The sequence below is a fragment of the Zingiber officinale genome, chromosome 4A, assembly GCF_018446385.1.
Source record: "Zingiber officinale cultivar Zhangliang chromosome 4A, Zo_v1.1, whole genome shotgun sequence".
NCBI classification, from domain to species: Eukaryota; Viridiplantae; Streptophyta; class Magnoliopsida; order Zingiberales; family Zingiberaceae; genus Zingiber; species Zingiber officinale.
The window spans coordinates 58,701,264-58,717,165 of NC_055992.1; the positions used below are offsets into that span (position 1 = coordinate 58,701,264).

Consider the following 15,902-nt stretch of genomic DNA (forward strand, 5'->3'; position numbering starts at 1 on the left):
ACATATTTCCATCTCAATAATTTTTAATGTTTGCATTATATACTTCTCTTTAAATTTCATTTCGTCCATAATGGACAACACCCAACACCGTTATCATTCTTATATCCTTTATCCCCTTGCCACATTCTTACCTCAAATATCTCTAACAAAACTTTGTAGCTTCCTCTATGGTGATCTTACATCCAATCATGGGCTTCCATTTCATAGCTAACTTTGAGGAATAGACATACATCATTTTGTTAAAATAAATTCTTAAATACTTTTGTTGATTGTATAATTGAAATTAGGAATCATTAGAGTTATACTCAGAAGAACGCTTGCACGTTGGTCCACTAAATCTTAGATTAATATTTAGTTTAGTTTATGAATTACTTATTATTAAAAGCATGGATACTAATTCTGGGTTCTAGGGAATCTAGATTTTCTGTGCTTTTGTTCATTTACATATTTTCAGCAGCACTTTTCATTGACAAATATAATTCCAAACCATATTATATGACAAATTAATCATCTAATGAGCAAATTATATTGTATTTCTTTTCCAAAATTATATTTGTATATATTTTCATCTTGTATCATTGTCTTTTAATTGCAGTATATGCTATGTTGTTTAACTGTATTTCTTTAATTTGTTTTAAATAAATTAATCATTTGATAATCAAAACTTGTGTTATTTATAGAGAAAATTTTACTTTGTCCTCTAAAATATTTGTGAAGGTTCACTATAAATGGAAATACTGACTTGCTACTTTAGAGCTCAAATGATTTAAGTATTGCAGGGAGAAGTTATAGGAGTTTATAAAATTGGTAGATCAAGTTATGAATATGGAAAATTTGGGGAAAGTCTACAAGTTTAATGTTTGATAATGTTGGAATCATATAAAATATTTTTAAGAATGATATAATTTAAGGATTAAATAATTTTCTTGTTTGTACCCGATGCACATTTTATCAACTTATTCTCTTCAATTTCTCATATGTCAGTTCATTTTCTCTGCACCTCTGTGGGTTCCATTTACAAATTCCTGCTGGTCACAAATATTCATAATAGATGTGCATGCACGTCACTGTGCATTAGAAGTATGAACTCTTATGACTCAAGTTTAAGCTGTGAACTATACTTGAGAACTTGGGTTTGATTATTTTCAGGGTTTGGAAATTTGGTTTGGTCTCAACAATATCAAATTTAAGTTTATTCCTCTAACCTAACTGGAAGTTGATTGTAACACATTCTATAGCATAGCCTCATTTAAGCAAGGATCTGATTTGTTCTCCAGCATATCTCTTTGAGTAATTTGGTGGAAGAATGCACTCAGCGTCCTTGTCTTCGGTGATATTATTATCAGCATACTTTGTGACATGGAATGCCCAGATGCCATTCAGCATGATACTTTCATGGTACAAACTTCCTGATTGTGAAATGGTGCACTCCTACGACATTCTTGACCACTGCTATTGTTGAATGTTTATCTTCCTTCAACCAATTCCTGTGTATTTTTACAATCACCTTACAAACAGAACCTTTCCTTCTTAAATAGATCATCCATTTCTTTTCTCATTTATTTTCTAAATACTTAATGCCTATGGTAAATACTAATTTGTTTCCCTTGGGTCTTGCACTTCGTTGCATCTGATTCTCTCTGTATATGTGAGTTATCTGTAATTCTGTTATGTTCTTACATCATAAGTTATCCTGTTTTGGTCAGGGAACAATTTTATTCTGGCAAACATAAAGGATCTGCCCTTTCCTATCCACTATTATACTCTTTCTAAAAAACAACTTGAGGAGAATGGATATTTCTTAAATCTTCCAGGTAGACATTTATTTTTGTGTATTTTAGTGCTTATATTTCTATCAAACGAAAAACTTATGATGCAGGTGTTATCACTACACTTCCATCTCCTTCAGGTTCTCCATTGCATGAAATTCTTGCACTTGACTGTGAGATGGTAACAAACAAATTTGGGAGCATTAATTAATTGTTAAATTCTAGATTACGCCCCTCTTTTATTTTGGAGATGGAAAATTGGCATTCAATTGTATTCTTTTTTCAGATTTCCGTTCATGAAATTTTTTGGATTTGGAATTGCATTTCTAAGCTTCTTCAGATGTATTTTATTTCGTAGGCAATGCTACCCTATGGAAAACTAGTTTGTGTAGAGATTTTTTAAGGAAGCTTTGTGCAAAATACAAATCTATTATACTTCTATGGACACTTAAATTTGATGAATTCCACATTTTGAAATATTCTGAGATCCATTTTAAGAGACTTTGACCTATGCTAAAATTTTCTTGTTCATTGAAATTGGATATGACTATATGACTAAAGATTACTGTCCTCTTATGCTAACTTCATGTACTTTGTTCTTGTAACATACATATATCATTATAGAAGAAAGTTGCTAAGCTATCTGTTGCACTAGCATTGTCTTTGAAATATTGTCCCCTCCGGGCGGTGTGGTGGTTGAGACATGGGTGTTGCCACATTAGGTCATGGGGTCGAAACTCGGCGTGTCTGAGCATGCCTTCCCCCATTTCTTGGCCACTACACCCGTAGCCACCTATGATTTACCTCTTCCTTGTTGGCCTAGGGACGGGTTGGTGGGGGCGCTAAGGTGAGCAAATCGCCTTTTGCTACATTGTCTCTGAAATATTAATTTTTGGCTCTAAGATTTTGTGGAAACAGTGTAGATCCACATGCAATTATAACCATTCCTTTCGCTAGGAATGCACTTCAATCCATAAGATAGTAACCTTACAGAGCTGATCTATCATGTGTATCCAAGGCGGATTCTACTGCACTTGTAATTTGTTTCATGTTTGAGATAGCAGTCACATAGATATGTAAGAAACGTAGAAAATGGAATAGTAGGTCTATATAACCAACAGGTTAGCTAGGTATAGACTTGTGATGGGCCATGTAGTAAAGCAAGGTTCTTGAGCCAAGGGTATTGGTCCTCGACCATAAGAATACTATTTCAATGTTGTGCCAACACATGGTGCTAGTCATGAGTTAGGAGGGGAAATTCCAGTTGTCTTGATCTCATGCCTCTTCTTGTCAAGGAGAAAAAAAACTAGTTAGTTTGTTCTTGTTTCACCTCACATTGCATTGCTAGAGTTGGAGAAGCTTCACAAGTCGAAAAACTGCCATGTACTTGCCTCACCTCGATTACTTGACCTAGAGGAAGCATCACTCATTAAGAAATATGGTTGAGAGTCAATTGGTCTCGTGTTCATCTATTGTGGTAGAAATCCTTGTGGAAAAAGAGTATGATTATTGGGATAACTCCTGCATTCGTTTGTTGCAGATGAACTGACTCTTGATGGAAACAGGGTTTCGATGTGAGGGTTGGTCTTGATCCCTTTCATGTTCTGATTAGTCTGGAAATCTGGAATAAGATATTTTGTTTGTGCCAACTTGCAGAAATGATCTTTTCAGCCTTGATGTGAAGTTCATAATTATATTGTAGGCACTAGAAGTTATCATCACAGCTCCATTAATGCATAATAATAGTAGCTGATAATTTGGTTGTAAATTGACTATACCATCTTGGGCACATGGGAACTTAATGGCCTCAGAAATCCTATATAATAACTTCTTATTAGACTTGATGCAATTCTCTCTTTTATTAAATATAGTGAGACTTAAAGCAACACTATTTTAGGAAATATTCTACTAAGTTGAATAACCATTCAAAACTGACCTTACTATCTTTCTATAGATAATTTGAATCTGTTTCATTTGATGGGAAATCACTGTATAGGCTTTAATGGTAGCCCTATTATTTGCCAAATTATGAAATTGGTGTAGTATTGGCCGCGCTCGATCCTAGAACCCTAAGTAGCTATGGGTACTTCCAGACCTTGGATATAAAATTTTCGAATCCTATCTTATACTTTTTTTGTTTGTTGTGTAATATTTTTGTCCTTATTTTCCTTTATGTCTTTTAATTCAATATCTGATTCTGGTATGAGTGTGTATGCTATTAATTTTTTTTCCTTTAAGTTTCTTATTTCAAAACTGACATTTTTGCTGTTATTGTCAGTGTGTAACAACTGAAGGGTTTGAACTCACAAGAATAACATTGGTGGATGTTGAAGGAGAGGTAGTCTAATTATTTATCTACTATTTTATTTTATCCGTGACAAATATGTTTTTTTGCCTTTGTTTCAACACCTTGTGTATTTTTAGCAATTTTCTAATTGCTAATTGCAATTATCATTGGAAAAATTGATATTGCAGAATTTGTTCAATTGAAGATCATTCTCTGGGCTTTCTTCATGCTCACTTCATCATAAAATTTAGTGGAACAACGACATAACAATAAAAATTAATCACCTCTCATTTTAGCATCTATTAGTTCTCACATCTTTAATTCTAATTAAGTCAACTTGTCGAATTGTAGATTATTTGTTGTCTTCACGCTTATCCATAATCCATATCATCTTAACTTATTGCCTCTCATTTTAGCATCTATTATAGCTGCACCTAATTGATCTGAAACATTGTATTTTTTTTCAGTAATCTCACACATTGTCTTAATATTTTAAAATATCTTTTTCTTAATTAGTTAACGATCTAACCCATAAATATGGATGATTATGCCCAATATTTGAAATGAGCTATATTTACCATTCTGTTGGGACTGACATTGACACATACCGACATCATGGTTGCGAGGTCGTGGAGACCTTGCGAGGTAGTGGATGATGTTGTGACCCTGCAATAGCCCTCCGTGGGGGTCGCGGTGCCCGGTGCCCCTCCGCGAGGGTAGCGGTGCCGCGGTGGCCCCTTAGAGCATCCGCAACGCTAATTCGTTATAACATCCACAACCTCATCAAAAAACATGGGCCCACTGCCACATATTCATTATAACAACATATCTCTTTCACCCACATCCCTTTTAACATTAATACTCATTATTTATGAGCTCCACCGTCCACTCACTCATCTCTTTTACTAATTTTTAAAATAATATTAACAATTTTACAATTTTAAAAAATAAAGAAAATTCAGAGAGAGAGAGAGTGTTCAAAGGTGTTCAAACCTTTGAACACTCTCTCTCCTCTCTCTTGTGAGTGGGCATTATAATGCCCACTCACAATGGAGAGGGGGTATTAAATGGCCATTATAATGCCCATTTAACATCCCATTGAAGATGCTCTTAGTGACCATCGTATGGTTGCGCCAGTTGCATATTTTTAAATTATAAATAAATTATTAATTATATATGGTGTCGCGACGACCCTATGGTGACTATCGCGTGGTCGCGTCAGCCACAATTTTTTTTTAAAGTATAAATAAATTATTAATTATATATAATAGTTATAATTATTATTAATAGTAGTTATAAAATATTTTATAAAATAATTTAATTTTTTAATATATATTGAAAATTGAATATAAATTTAAAATAATATATTTTTTATAAATATAATTCTTAAACATTTCAAATAAATTTAAAAAATTTACAAATACATTCAAAAAATAATTTAAATCCTTCAAATAATTTTATTAATTATCTTTGAGCCTTTCAAATAATTTTATAATTTTAGATTTAGTTTTGAATTTTAGGAATTACTTATTTTTTAAATAATTTTTATAAAATTTAAATATGTAGAAAATATTAAAATATGAACTGAACATCTGAAAATATAGAGCATATTTTATAATCAAATATAAATAAATTAATATACATTTATATTTAAAAGGTAAAAAAAGTACATTTATATTTAAAAAGTAAAAAAAGTACCCACATTAGCATGGTACGATATGATACTGAAACCACATCCTTCCAATCGGCGACTGAAATTCTAGTACGGGTCAAAATTTTAAACCATGGATATGTCACAATCTTATAAATTTTTTCTTTGTAGCTTGGGGGGTATAGTGATCTCAAAAGATTTTAGAAACATTTGTTTCAGCAGTTCACTCTTATCATATTATATATATCAGTATAGTGGAAGTTTCTCATATTCTTTATGTCTTCTCCTTAATGTTTGACTGGTTTGAGTTATTTGATGAATGCATCATTAGTTCATATATTTCTACATTATTTCTACTCCCCTGAACCAATTTGCATGTCTTTTTAGCTGAGGCTTATCTACAAATGCTACTTTGGTTCTTATATAATTTAAGCTTTGATTTTGATATCATTGGATATTGAATAACAAATGTTTTAAAGTAGTTCCTTATGTTCCCTTTGGCACATTGGGTATTAACATATTCATCAGAACCAGTTCTCATTTCCATTGCCACACAAGCCTTGATCCTCAGATATCCTTTTAATTGTTATGTACCATTTGATTCAATAATCCTTGTAGAAATTTATAGTTCGTCTAGACTGTTTATTCATCATATACATAACTCTCCATCAGGTTGAGTGTTTAATGCTTTGCTTGGGACAAGGTTTTTTTCACTGTTTACATCTGAACATTTGATTGGGTTTTGAGAGAGAGTTCATCGTTTAACAAAACATTTTTTTTTGCTTGAGAATGTTTTGTTTTTGTTGAGTAATATTGAATAGAAGTATTTAGAATCCAAGATTAAAGATTTAGTTCATTAGGTCTTGTGAGTTATTTATGTTACAATAACACTGTGAATGACTAAACTAAAAGATGGTCTACTTAAGTTTCATCACGCAAAATCAAAAGTACACTATAGGATGTTCTACTAATTTAGTTTATTATGCGTTTTGGCTCACATACGTCATGTACTATTTTGCTTAAGCAACTAACGTTGCTTATAATTTGATGGTTCCATATATAATATTTGCCTTTGTTTTAGTGTTGGTTAGCAACCTAACATAACTCTCCTTTATCTGGGCTTGAGACTGGCCATAACGGAGATTATTCGCCATGGGCGGAGTTAACAACTGACGCTGCTGCATTTAAAAAAAATTCACACATCCAATATAGTACTAACATGTCCACTTGAATTGTCATTGTCCAAATAGGTATGGGCTAAGTGGAGTGTCCAAGTATCAAAGCATATTTCAAGACGCCTATTGTGATGCCCCAAGTAAGCAAATTGTGTAACTACATGAACAAATAAAGATAACAAGACATTAGTACGAGAACAAATGATTTAGAATATAATTAATCATTTTGTGTGACTACTGAATTAGGAGACCTTTTAACATAGCACATATCTCTACTTTATTGGGATAAATCAGCTCTTTATATTTGAAAAACCATATAAGTCAATGATCATACACTCAGCAAGAACTAAGTAAATAATATTACACATATTTGGTGATTTTACTTTCAAACCTTACAATTTCAAATAGAGAAACCAATAGTACTTTTTAATATATCACACCCTAGGGTATAATTTCCACTTACTAGGAGGTACACACTTGGTGACAATGTGATAATGGGAAACCAAAAGCCATATAAACATTTATTAACTCAAGATAATCAAGAAGTTCAATAAAAGTTCAACAAACTAGGCATGTATATTTATCATTTTTGTACATAAAATCTAATAGTACTGAAGAACATATGAATGAAACAAAATAGTACAACAAAATAAAACGAAGTATCAAATCGAGGATCTTTGTGCAAGTCTAAATACTATTTGAAATCGAATATAACTTCAAAAGGTCACCTTTGTCTGTGAAACTGATGAATATAAATTTGCTAAATAGGTAATTTGAAAAGATGCATTTAATCTAAATCAAGTAGTAAAGCACAAGTTCTTCAATATATATATATATATATATATAGTAAAGTATCATTCTATTATAATTATTTGTTAATATTTAAAATCACAATTATTATCATCATCTTTTATCACAAATTAAGATAATTTTTAATTATCATTTTCGTTTAAATTTTCATACAATAAACCTATCACCAATAATATATATCTAATAAATTAATCACCAATAAATCCACTAAAAAATAACTTGAGCCAATGTCCTCAATTAATAACATCATCTCATGTATGGGCCAAAGTCCTATCAGTGCTATACTCTTCTCGTACAAGTAGATACTAACCGCAAGTGACCCCTCGCGACCACTACCTTATGTGCTTCACTCAAATGTGTACTACAAATACAATATGAAAAATAACTTAAAAAATTTAAAATAAATCTCTAATAACGATAATGACATAAAAAATCTTAAAATTAACTATATTCGAAGTAGATAGATCCAATCTTAATAAGTCTCTAGTAATGATAATAACACAAAAATCTTAAAATCAACTATAGTCGAAGAATATAGATCCAATCTAAATTCCACTACCGGGATATAATTTAAATTTTTAAACGAGATATCTACTACTATCAAACAACATTTTTTCTCCTTAAAATAGACACACCAACCTAAAATACTAATATAATAAAATTAAATAGGATATTTACCCTTTCCCTTAATTGATGAAATAAGGTAGGTGAAACACCCTAACAAATTAGCCCTAAATAATCAACCATAAACACCATATCGTCTGATATAATTAGTCATTTCCCAATGTCAACCATGTTCACCAATTCTCACCTTTAATTGGCCAATATACGAACATCTTCGTTCAAGGAGATTAGGAGGTTTAGAAAATAAGGAAGGTCAATCATCGGTCTGCTCTTGGCTTTGCCAAAAGCAACTGGTTGGTGGCTGCAATTATCAAGGCAGCAAGGGGAGGAAAATTGATGTAGGATCAATTCAAACTTCAAATGGTTGATAAGGGGAACCCGTAATCGCTAAATTTTGAACCCAAATTCTACCGTTTAGGCAGGAGCATCTTTGCTATTTTTACTATTTTTATGGTGTTTAGGGTAATTTTGGTATTTCTGATATTTTTGGGTCATAGTTTGTTTATATCAGTGTCCTGTTCTGTTAATTTTAATTTCTATCAATTGATTTTTTTTGGAAAGATATCTTTTCTTTCTCTGCAAGATCGAAATTGAGGTCCATATTTCAGGATTTCTTTCCTTTCTTAGTCTTAGGGTTCATAGTCTATATAAATGCATATCTAGTTGTATGAGGAAGCATCACTCAATTATTAATAAAGTTTTCTTTTTTAGCAAACGATGAGTTCTCTTTGGTATTTTTTCGGGTTCTCTTCCTTTCTTCCCAATTTTCCTTCCTGTCTTGTCCGCAGGATGATCTCTATCCTGCCCGGCATCAATTGGTATCGGAGTCGGCAGTACCCGATTGAGAAAGTCGAGCGTTAGGTTCAATGGAGGGTCGTCGTGATCGTGGTCGCGGTTGCAATAAGGTTTTGATTGAGGAAGCCAAGCACTGTGGACGGTAGTGTTCAAGACATGATGACGATTGAAGATTTACAAAGACAAGTTGTAACCCATGGCAGTAATGGCGGCTGTGTGAAATCTTGAAGATCGGGAGATTTAAAATTGAGGATCTCAGTCTATTTTCGAGAATCCTTACTATCATCCGTCTGCAAGACGAGAATGTCATATTCGTGAGGAGCTTTATGAAGACCTTGGTTTTCTGGTTGAACTACTCAAATTTTTCTAGTACGTTACAAGCAGAGAGTTTCGTCGATTGGTTGAACGAAGTGGAGCGAATCTTTGAGTAAAGCAGGTTCTGGATCGGATGAAGGTGAGCGAACATTGGCATGGTGGGAATAGATGCAGAGCTCATGGGACAGACAGGGTAAGGCCAAAATAGATGACGGGGAGAAGATGAAGTTGAGGGGTTACTTTTTACCTTTTGGCTATATTTAAACTATGTTTCAGCGACTTCACTTGTTGTGATAGGGTGCGAGATTGGTCGACGAATACACTGATGAGTTCCATCAGTTGACCGTCCGAGACGGAGGAGCATACGGTCACACGATACTTGGGGGGTTGCATCAGCCCCTACAAGATGCCCTCAGTCTTTATTCGTTTTTGTCGGTATATGAAGTCTACTAGTGCATACTAGTTGTGAAAAACAACATAACCGAAGGCTAGTGGTGAGGGGGGGGACCAAAATAGTCGATCAATTCGCCCTTATGGCTCACGTTCTATACTGCAACTGCTTCACATGTTAATCTTAATGCTCTTGTCACGTGTTATCATTGTGGCGAACAAGGACACAGGGCTAACCGATGCAGGAAAGGCAAAAATCTGTTGATCAAGTAAGATATGAAAAAAGAGACTGAACCAATTGACAACCATGCATACGAGGTGATTTATGGTGATGACCAAGAGACATTGATCATTCGTAAGAGTGCTGACTCCCAAAGGTGGTTCAGAGGAAAATTGGTTGAGAAGTAATATTTTTTATACTACCTGCACCTTTAATCATAAATAAAGTCTGCAAGATGATCATCCACAACGATAGTTGTGAAAATGTAGTCTCAGGTTACAGTTGAAAACAAACCATCATCTTAAATCATATAAATTATCTTGGCCGAATAAAGACACTAAGGTAGTAGACCGACGTTGCATCATGTCTTTTTCACTTGGCAAATATTTTGATAGTGCTTGGTGTGATGTGGTGCCCATGGATGCATGTTATGTATTATTGGGGTGACCTTAGCTATATGATTGCAATACTGTTCGTGATGGGCGAAAGAATATATGGGGAAAGAAGATCGTGTTGGCGCTATGATAGGAAGGAACCACTCCAATTCCGGTAGCCAAGAATACTAAACTCCTTTTTATATCCAGGTTTTTAGATGAGATGGAGCATGTAGACGTTGTCTATGCTTTGCTACCGCGCCTAAGCATAGAGTGGCCGAAGTATAAGAGTTGCTAGTAGATTATGATGATATAATGTCAGAGGATCTTCCTTCTGTACCACCCATGCGAGATATTCAGCATCAGATTGACCTTGTTCCAGGGTCAAACTTGCTTAACTGATCAACATATCGCCTCAGTCCCAAGGAGGCTGAAGAATTGCAACAACAGGTGGTGGAATTATTGGAGAAAGATTATATTCGTGAGAGCATGAGCCCATTTGCTGTTCCAGTCCTACTAGTACCGAACAAAAATGGTTCGTGGCGTATGTGTTTTGACAGCCGCAAGATCATGGTGAAGTACATATTTTTAATTCCCCACTTGAATGACATGTTGGATCAGCTATCCGGTTCTAAGGTCTTTTCAAAAATTGATCTTAAAAGCAGCTACCATCAAATTAGAATAAGACCTGAGGATGAATGGAAGATGACATTCAAGATGCGACATGGTATATATGAGTGGATGATCATGCTTTTTGGATTGTCCAATGCACCCAACACCTTCATGAGGTTTATGCATCAAATTCTGCAATGTTTCATGGGAAAATTTATGGTGGTTTACTTTGATGACATTCTCGTTTACAGTTCAACATGGGCATCCCACTTCGATCACCTTCGTGCTGGTTTTGAAAAGATGAAGACAGAGTGCTTATTTATCAACATGAAGAAGTGTTCTTTCTTTTCTACATCGGTAACTTTCTTTGGCTTTATTGTGTCTACTGATGGTGTGCACACAGATTAAACAAAGATAGACGCTGTCTTGGAGTGGCCTCAGCTAAGGTTCTTGCTTGATGTCAGAAGTTTCCATGGCTTGGCTTCTTTCTATCGCCATTGCTCCTATCACTAAGTGTGTCAAGGGACGAGATTTCAAGTGGTGTGAAGAAGCGAAGGTTAGTTTTCAACTTGTTAGAAGATGGCTAAGACACCAATTCTCGCACTTCCTGATTTTGATTAAGTCTTCGAGGTTTGGGATAGGGGTGTTCTGAGCCAATCTGGGCGTCCGGTTGCCTTCTTCAATGAAAAGTTGTTCCGATCCAAGAAAAATTATTTTACCTATAACTTTAAATTCTACACTGTTATTCAGTATCTAAAGTATTGATGGTACTACTTGGTACAGCGGGAATTCAGCTTGTTTACTTATCAAGAAGCTTTAAAGTACATCAACGACCAACACAAGCTGAGTAGGCGGTATGCTAAGTGGGTTGCTTATTTACAGAAGTTTACCTTTACATTAAGACATCAAGCGGGGGGCCTGAAGCGTGTAGCAGATGCCTTGAGCCGTCACTCTTCGTTACTTACCACCATGAGTAACAAGCTTATCGATTTTGAGGTTTTCGTAGATATGTACGCAATAAACCCTTTGTTCGGAAGGATATTCCATGAGGTGATTTTATTCTGCACAATGGTTATTTGTTTCGTGGCTTGTGTTTCAGATTGTTTACTAAAGCTATAGATTATAAATGAACTTCATAATAAAGGACATTTCAATCGTGACAAGATACTTGTTCTTATCTCTGCTGATTTCTATTAGCGATGTAGCCCACTTTATAGACCGGTGCTTTGTTTGCCAGCGGTCTAAGGGTACTCTCACCAATGCAGGCTTGTATACTCTCTTACATGTTCTTGAAGCTCATTGGTTCGACATTAGTATGGATTTTGTATTAGACTACTCTGCACCTAAGAACCTCAGATTCTATTCTAGTTGTGGTTGACAGATTTTCAAAGATGACACATTTTGTAGCTTGTAGGAAGACTATAGATATTGTCCGGATTGTCTGTCTTGATTTCAAGGAGATCATGCATTTATATGGCATTCCTCATTGTATGACTTTAGACCATGATACCAAGTTTGTTAGCTATTTCTGAAAGAGCTTATGGGAAAAATTGGGAGCATAATTGAATTTTAGCAATGCCTACCACCCCTAGACAGATGAGCAAATTGAGGTGGTGAATCGGAGTTTAGACAGATGGGCAAACTGAGCTGGTGAATCAGAGTTTGGGCAATCTTCTGAGGTGTTTGACAGGACTAAACTGAAGCAGTGGGATTTAGCGCTCAAGCAGAGTTTACTTATAACAGATCGAGAAACAGGACTACAGGTTTGAGTTCCTTTAAGATCGTCGGCGGAACACAACTGGGGTTCTGGACTTAACTCCTGTTACATGTATAGGACGATTCAATCCCAAAGTAGACGAGATGGCTTTAGGGTATTCATGAGCAAGTGAAGCAGGCTATTCAAGAGAATAACACCAAGTACAAGTCTCAGGTACCATTATCGTCATTAGGTACTATTTAATGTTGGTGATTTTGTTTGGGCTGTATTGACTCATGGTCGTTGCTTAGTGGGCGAGTATAAGAAGCTCAAAGATCGGAAGATTGGATAGTGTGAGATACTGCAAAAGATCAACGACAATGCCAACAGGTTGCGTCTTCTTAGTCATTTGAAGATGTCAGATGTCTTTAATGTGAAGCACTTAACTCCATATTCGGTGGATGATGATGAGACTACTATGAACTCGAGGGCGAGTTCTTTTATCAACCCAAATTTCAAAGGATCATAACTTTTGACTCGGGACTCGGAATTAGGCTCTGTCAGCAGCCACGCGTGAGAAATTTCAAAATCTATATTTGTTATCAGGAACCTGTAACCACCAAATTTCAGGCCTAAATTCCACCGTCTAGGCTCTCTCCGGAGCATCTTTGTTATTTTTAGTAATTCTATTTTTATGGTATTTAGTACAATTTTGATATTTCTGGTATTTATGAGTCATAGTTTGTCTATATCAGCGTTTGTTCTGTTAATTTTAATTTTTATCAAGAAATGTCACTTTTTTTTTTTTGGAAAGATTTCTTTTCTTTCTCTAGTAGATTGAAATTGAGGTCCATATTTTAGGATTTTTTTCCTTACTTAGTTTTAGGGTTTAAAGTCTATATAAATGCATGTCTAACTCTATAAGGAATCGATCCTCAATTATTAATAAAGTTTCCTTTTTTTAGCAAACGACTGATTTTCTCTTTGGTATTCTTTGGATTCTTTTCTTGCTTTCTCACCTAATTTTCCTTCTTGTCTTGCCCGTATGATAATCATTATTTTGTCCAGCGTCAAAAATAAAAAGAAGGAAAGGAGAAAGGAGGTTAACAATGGTGATCGTGTTCCCAAACGAGGGGATCGTAGGATGGCAAAGGGAAAGAGAAGAAGAGGAGGAGAAAATTGGAAAGGAAGGACTAAAATGTAATAAATGTCATTTTCTCAAAAAGATGGTGGCGTAACAAGAAAGAGAAGAGAGGAGAGGGTTAGATGGTTGGCGACGCATGAGGATGAAGAATGAGATAGTGTGGCATCATGTGAGGAGATGATGCAGATCAAGTTTGGTCTTTTTTATTAATTTTGCTGAGTTAGGGTTGAGATTATTTTTGTCTTTGCAAAGTCAAGGTTTTGAGTTATTTAAACACCTGTATAAGTTGTTATTGGATATTTTTTAGATCAATAATAATTTGGCCACACTGTTCTTTTCCCAAACGATGAGTTTGGTTACTATTTTTTGATTGTTTTCGTATTCGTGCGTGAAACAACGGGACCAATAAAATAGTTGGTATCAGAGCTGAACTAATCATGTGGAATCATGCCACCGAGAAGACAACAACGTGTTGACAATGCTTTTGATCGTGATATGGAGCAATAGTTTTGAGAGATGATCGACGGACGGTTTGACTGGATCAACTAATACAGAGGATGATAACGATGTTGGGAACCTTGAATAGAGGAAGTTCGGTCCAGGGCCATTCATGAGACAGTCGGTGGAGGAGGAAGAGTGTGTTTTTGATGAGAAGGCTCCCTATAGGTGTCGCAGAGCATTTGATAAATTTGCTTGTGACTTCGGGCTCTGGCCGCAAGATAACTCCATCCCCATGTTTGCCTCCAAATTCGAGGTGGTAGGACTATGAGGAGGATCCTATTTTGCAAGATCCTCCCAGAGCATGACAAGATTCAGACAGAATCTAACCTTGACGAACGACCCTTTTGTTAATGACAATGGATCTGGCGTCTTCGATGATTTTGTCTTCATTGGCGTTTTAGGATCGTTAAATTCATTTTCTCGTGGTCGTTTTGCTACTTCATTGCTGACATCCTTCGGCGTCATATTTGATGGCTTTGCGGATTCCACTACAAAGACCGTGTCGCCAATGCCTATCTATGATGACGATATATGATAAGCCAATATATGATGACAGTATATCTGCCGGATGTTTTAGCTGTGGAGAGATTGAACACATATAATCAGAGTGTAAAAAGATGGTAGGAAAGAAAACATTGTTTGTTGAGAATGATGATTGTAAAGAAGGCGAAACAGAGTTCATAGGAGATCGGGAGGAGGCAATAAGCGAAGTATTGTTAGAAGGAGATGTCGGGATGACATTGGTAGCTCGTCGCTCCTGTTTAATGCCGAAATCAGTAGTGGATGATGATTGACTGTGGAGTACTATGTTTCACTCGACGTGTACCATCCTTGGCAAGAGCCTGAGCTTCATGGCTTTTTGAAGGATGAGAAACCTATGAAGCTTACTAAAGGTCAAGAAATTACAATCACCACTGACTACAATATCAAGGGGATGAGAAAATGATATCTATGAGTTACAAAAAGCTTCCTGTTCATTTGAAACTTTGGAATACAATATTGTGCTATGACGGTACCATAAACTTGAATGTCCTATCATACGACCCAAAGGCTGGAACTGTGAGATGTCTTTGCTAGAACACAATCCTAGGTGAGAGGAAGAATGCCAATCTTCAGGGTGTTGTGGTTGATCTTCCAATATTAATTGAGAAAGATAAGGAAGACATTATGGGCTGGGATGTTCCAAACAACATTGATATGATTGCAGTGTCATTTGTTCGCAAGGGATCAGATCTTTTTACTAGTCGGCAGTTCCTTGGGCCATATGCTAAAAATAAAGTTGATGTCAAAGATTGAGAACCAAGAAGGTGTTATAAACTTTGATGAGATCTTGAAGGAAACACATTCTTTCATGGTTGCTCGAGGTGATCTTGGAATGGAGATATTGTTGAGAAAATTTTCCTTGCATTAAAAATGATCTACAAATGCAATCTCATCGGCAAGCCTATAATTACTACCACTCAAATGCTAGAATCGTTGATCAAATCCCCATGCCCAACCCGTGCTGATAGATGTCGCAAATGTTGTTTTTGATGGAAT

At 35.4% G+C, this 15,902-nt stretch overlaps 1 protein-coding gene across 6 annotated transcripts in view; it reads left to right on the plus strand.

The window, feature by feature from the left end:
- LOC121969944 (small RNA degrading nuclease 5-like) overlaps positions 1–15,902 on the plus strand; it is a 43,879-nt gene that overhangs the window by 15,418 nt on the left and 12,559 nt on the right. For 5 of the 6 annotated variants that reach the window (XM_042520277.1, XM_042520276.1, XM_042520278.1 and 2 more), the window contains exons 6-8: positions 1,707–1,814; positions 1,880–1,950; positions 4,048–4,107. In XM_042520277.1, coding sequence (XP_042376211.1) covers positions 1,707–1,814; positions 1,880–1,950; positions 4,048–4,107 — 239 coding nt within the window. The remainder of the gene's footprint in view (positions 1–1,706; positions 1,815–1,879; positions 1,951–4,047; positions 4,108–15,902) is intronic. The other variant, XM_042520274.1, reaches the window with a different exon arrangement.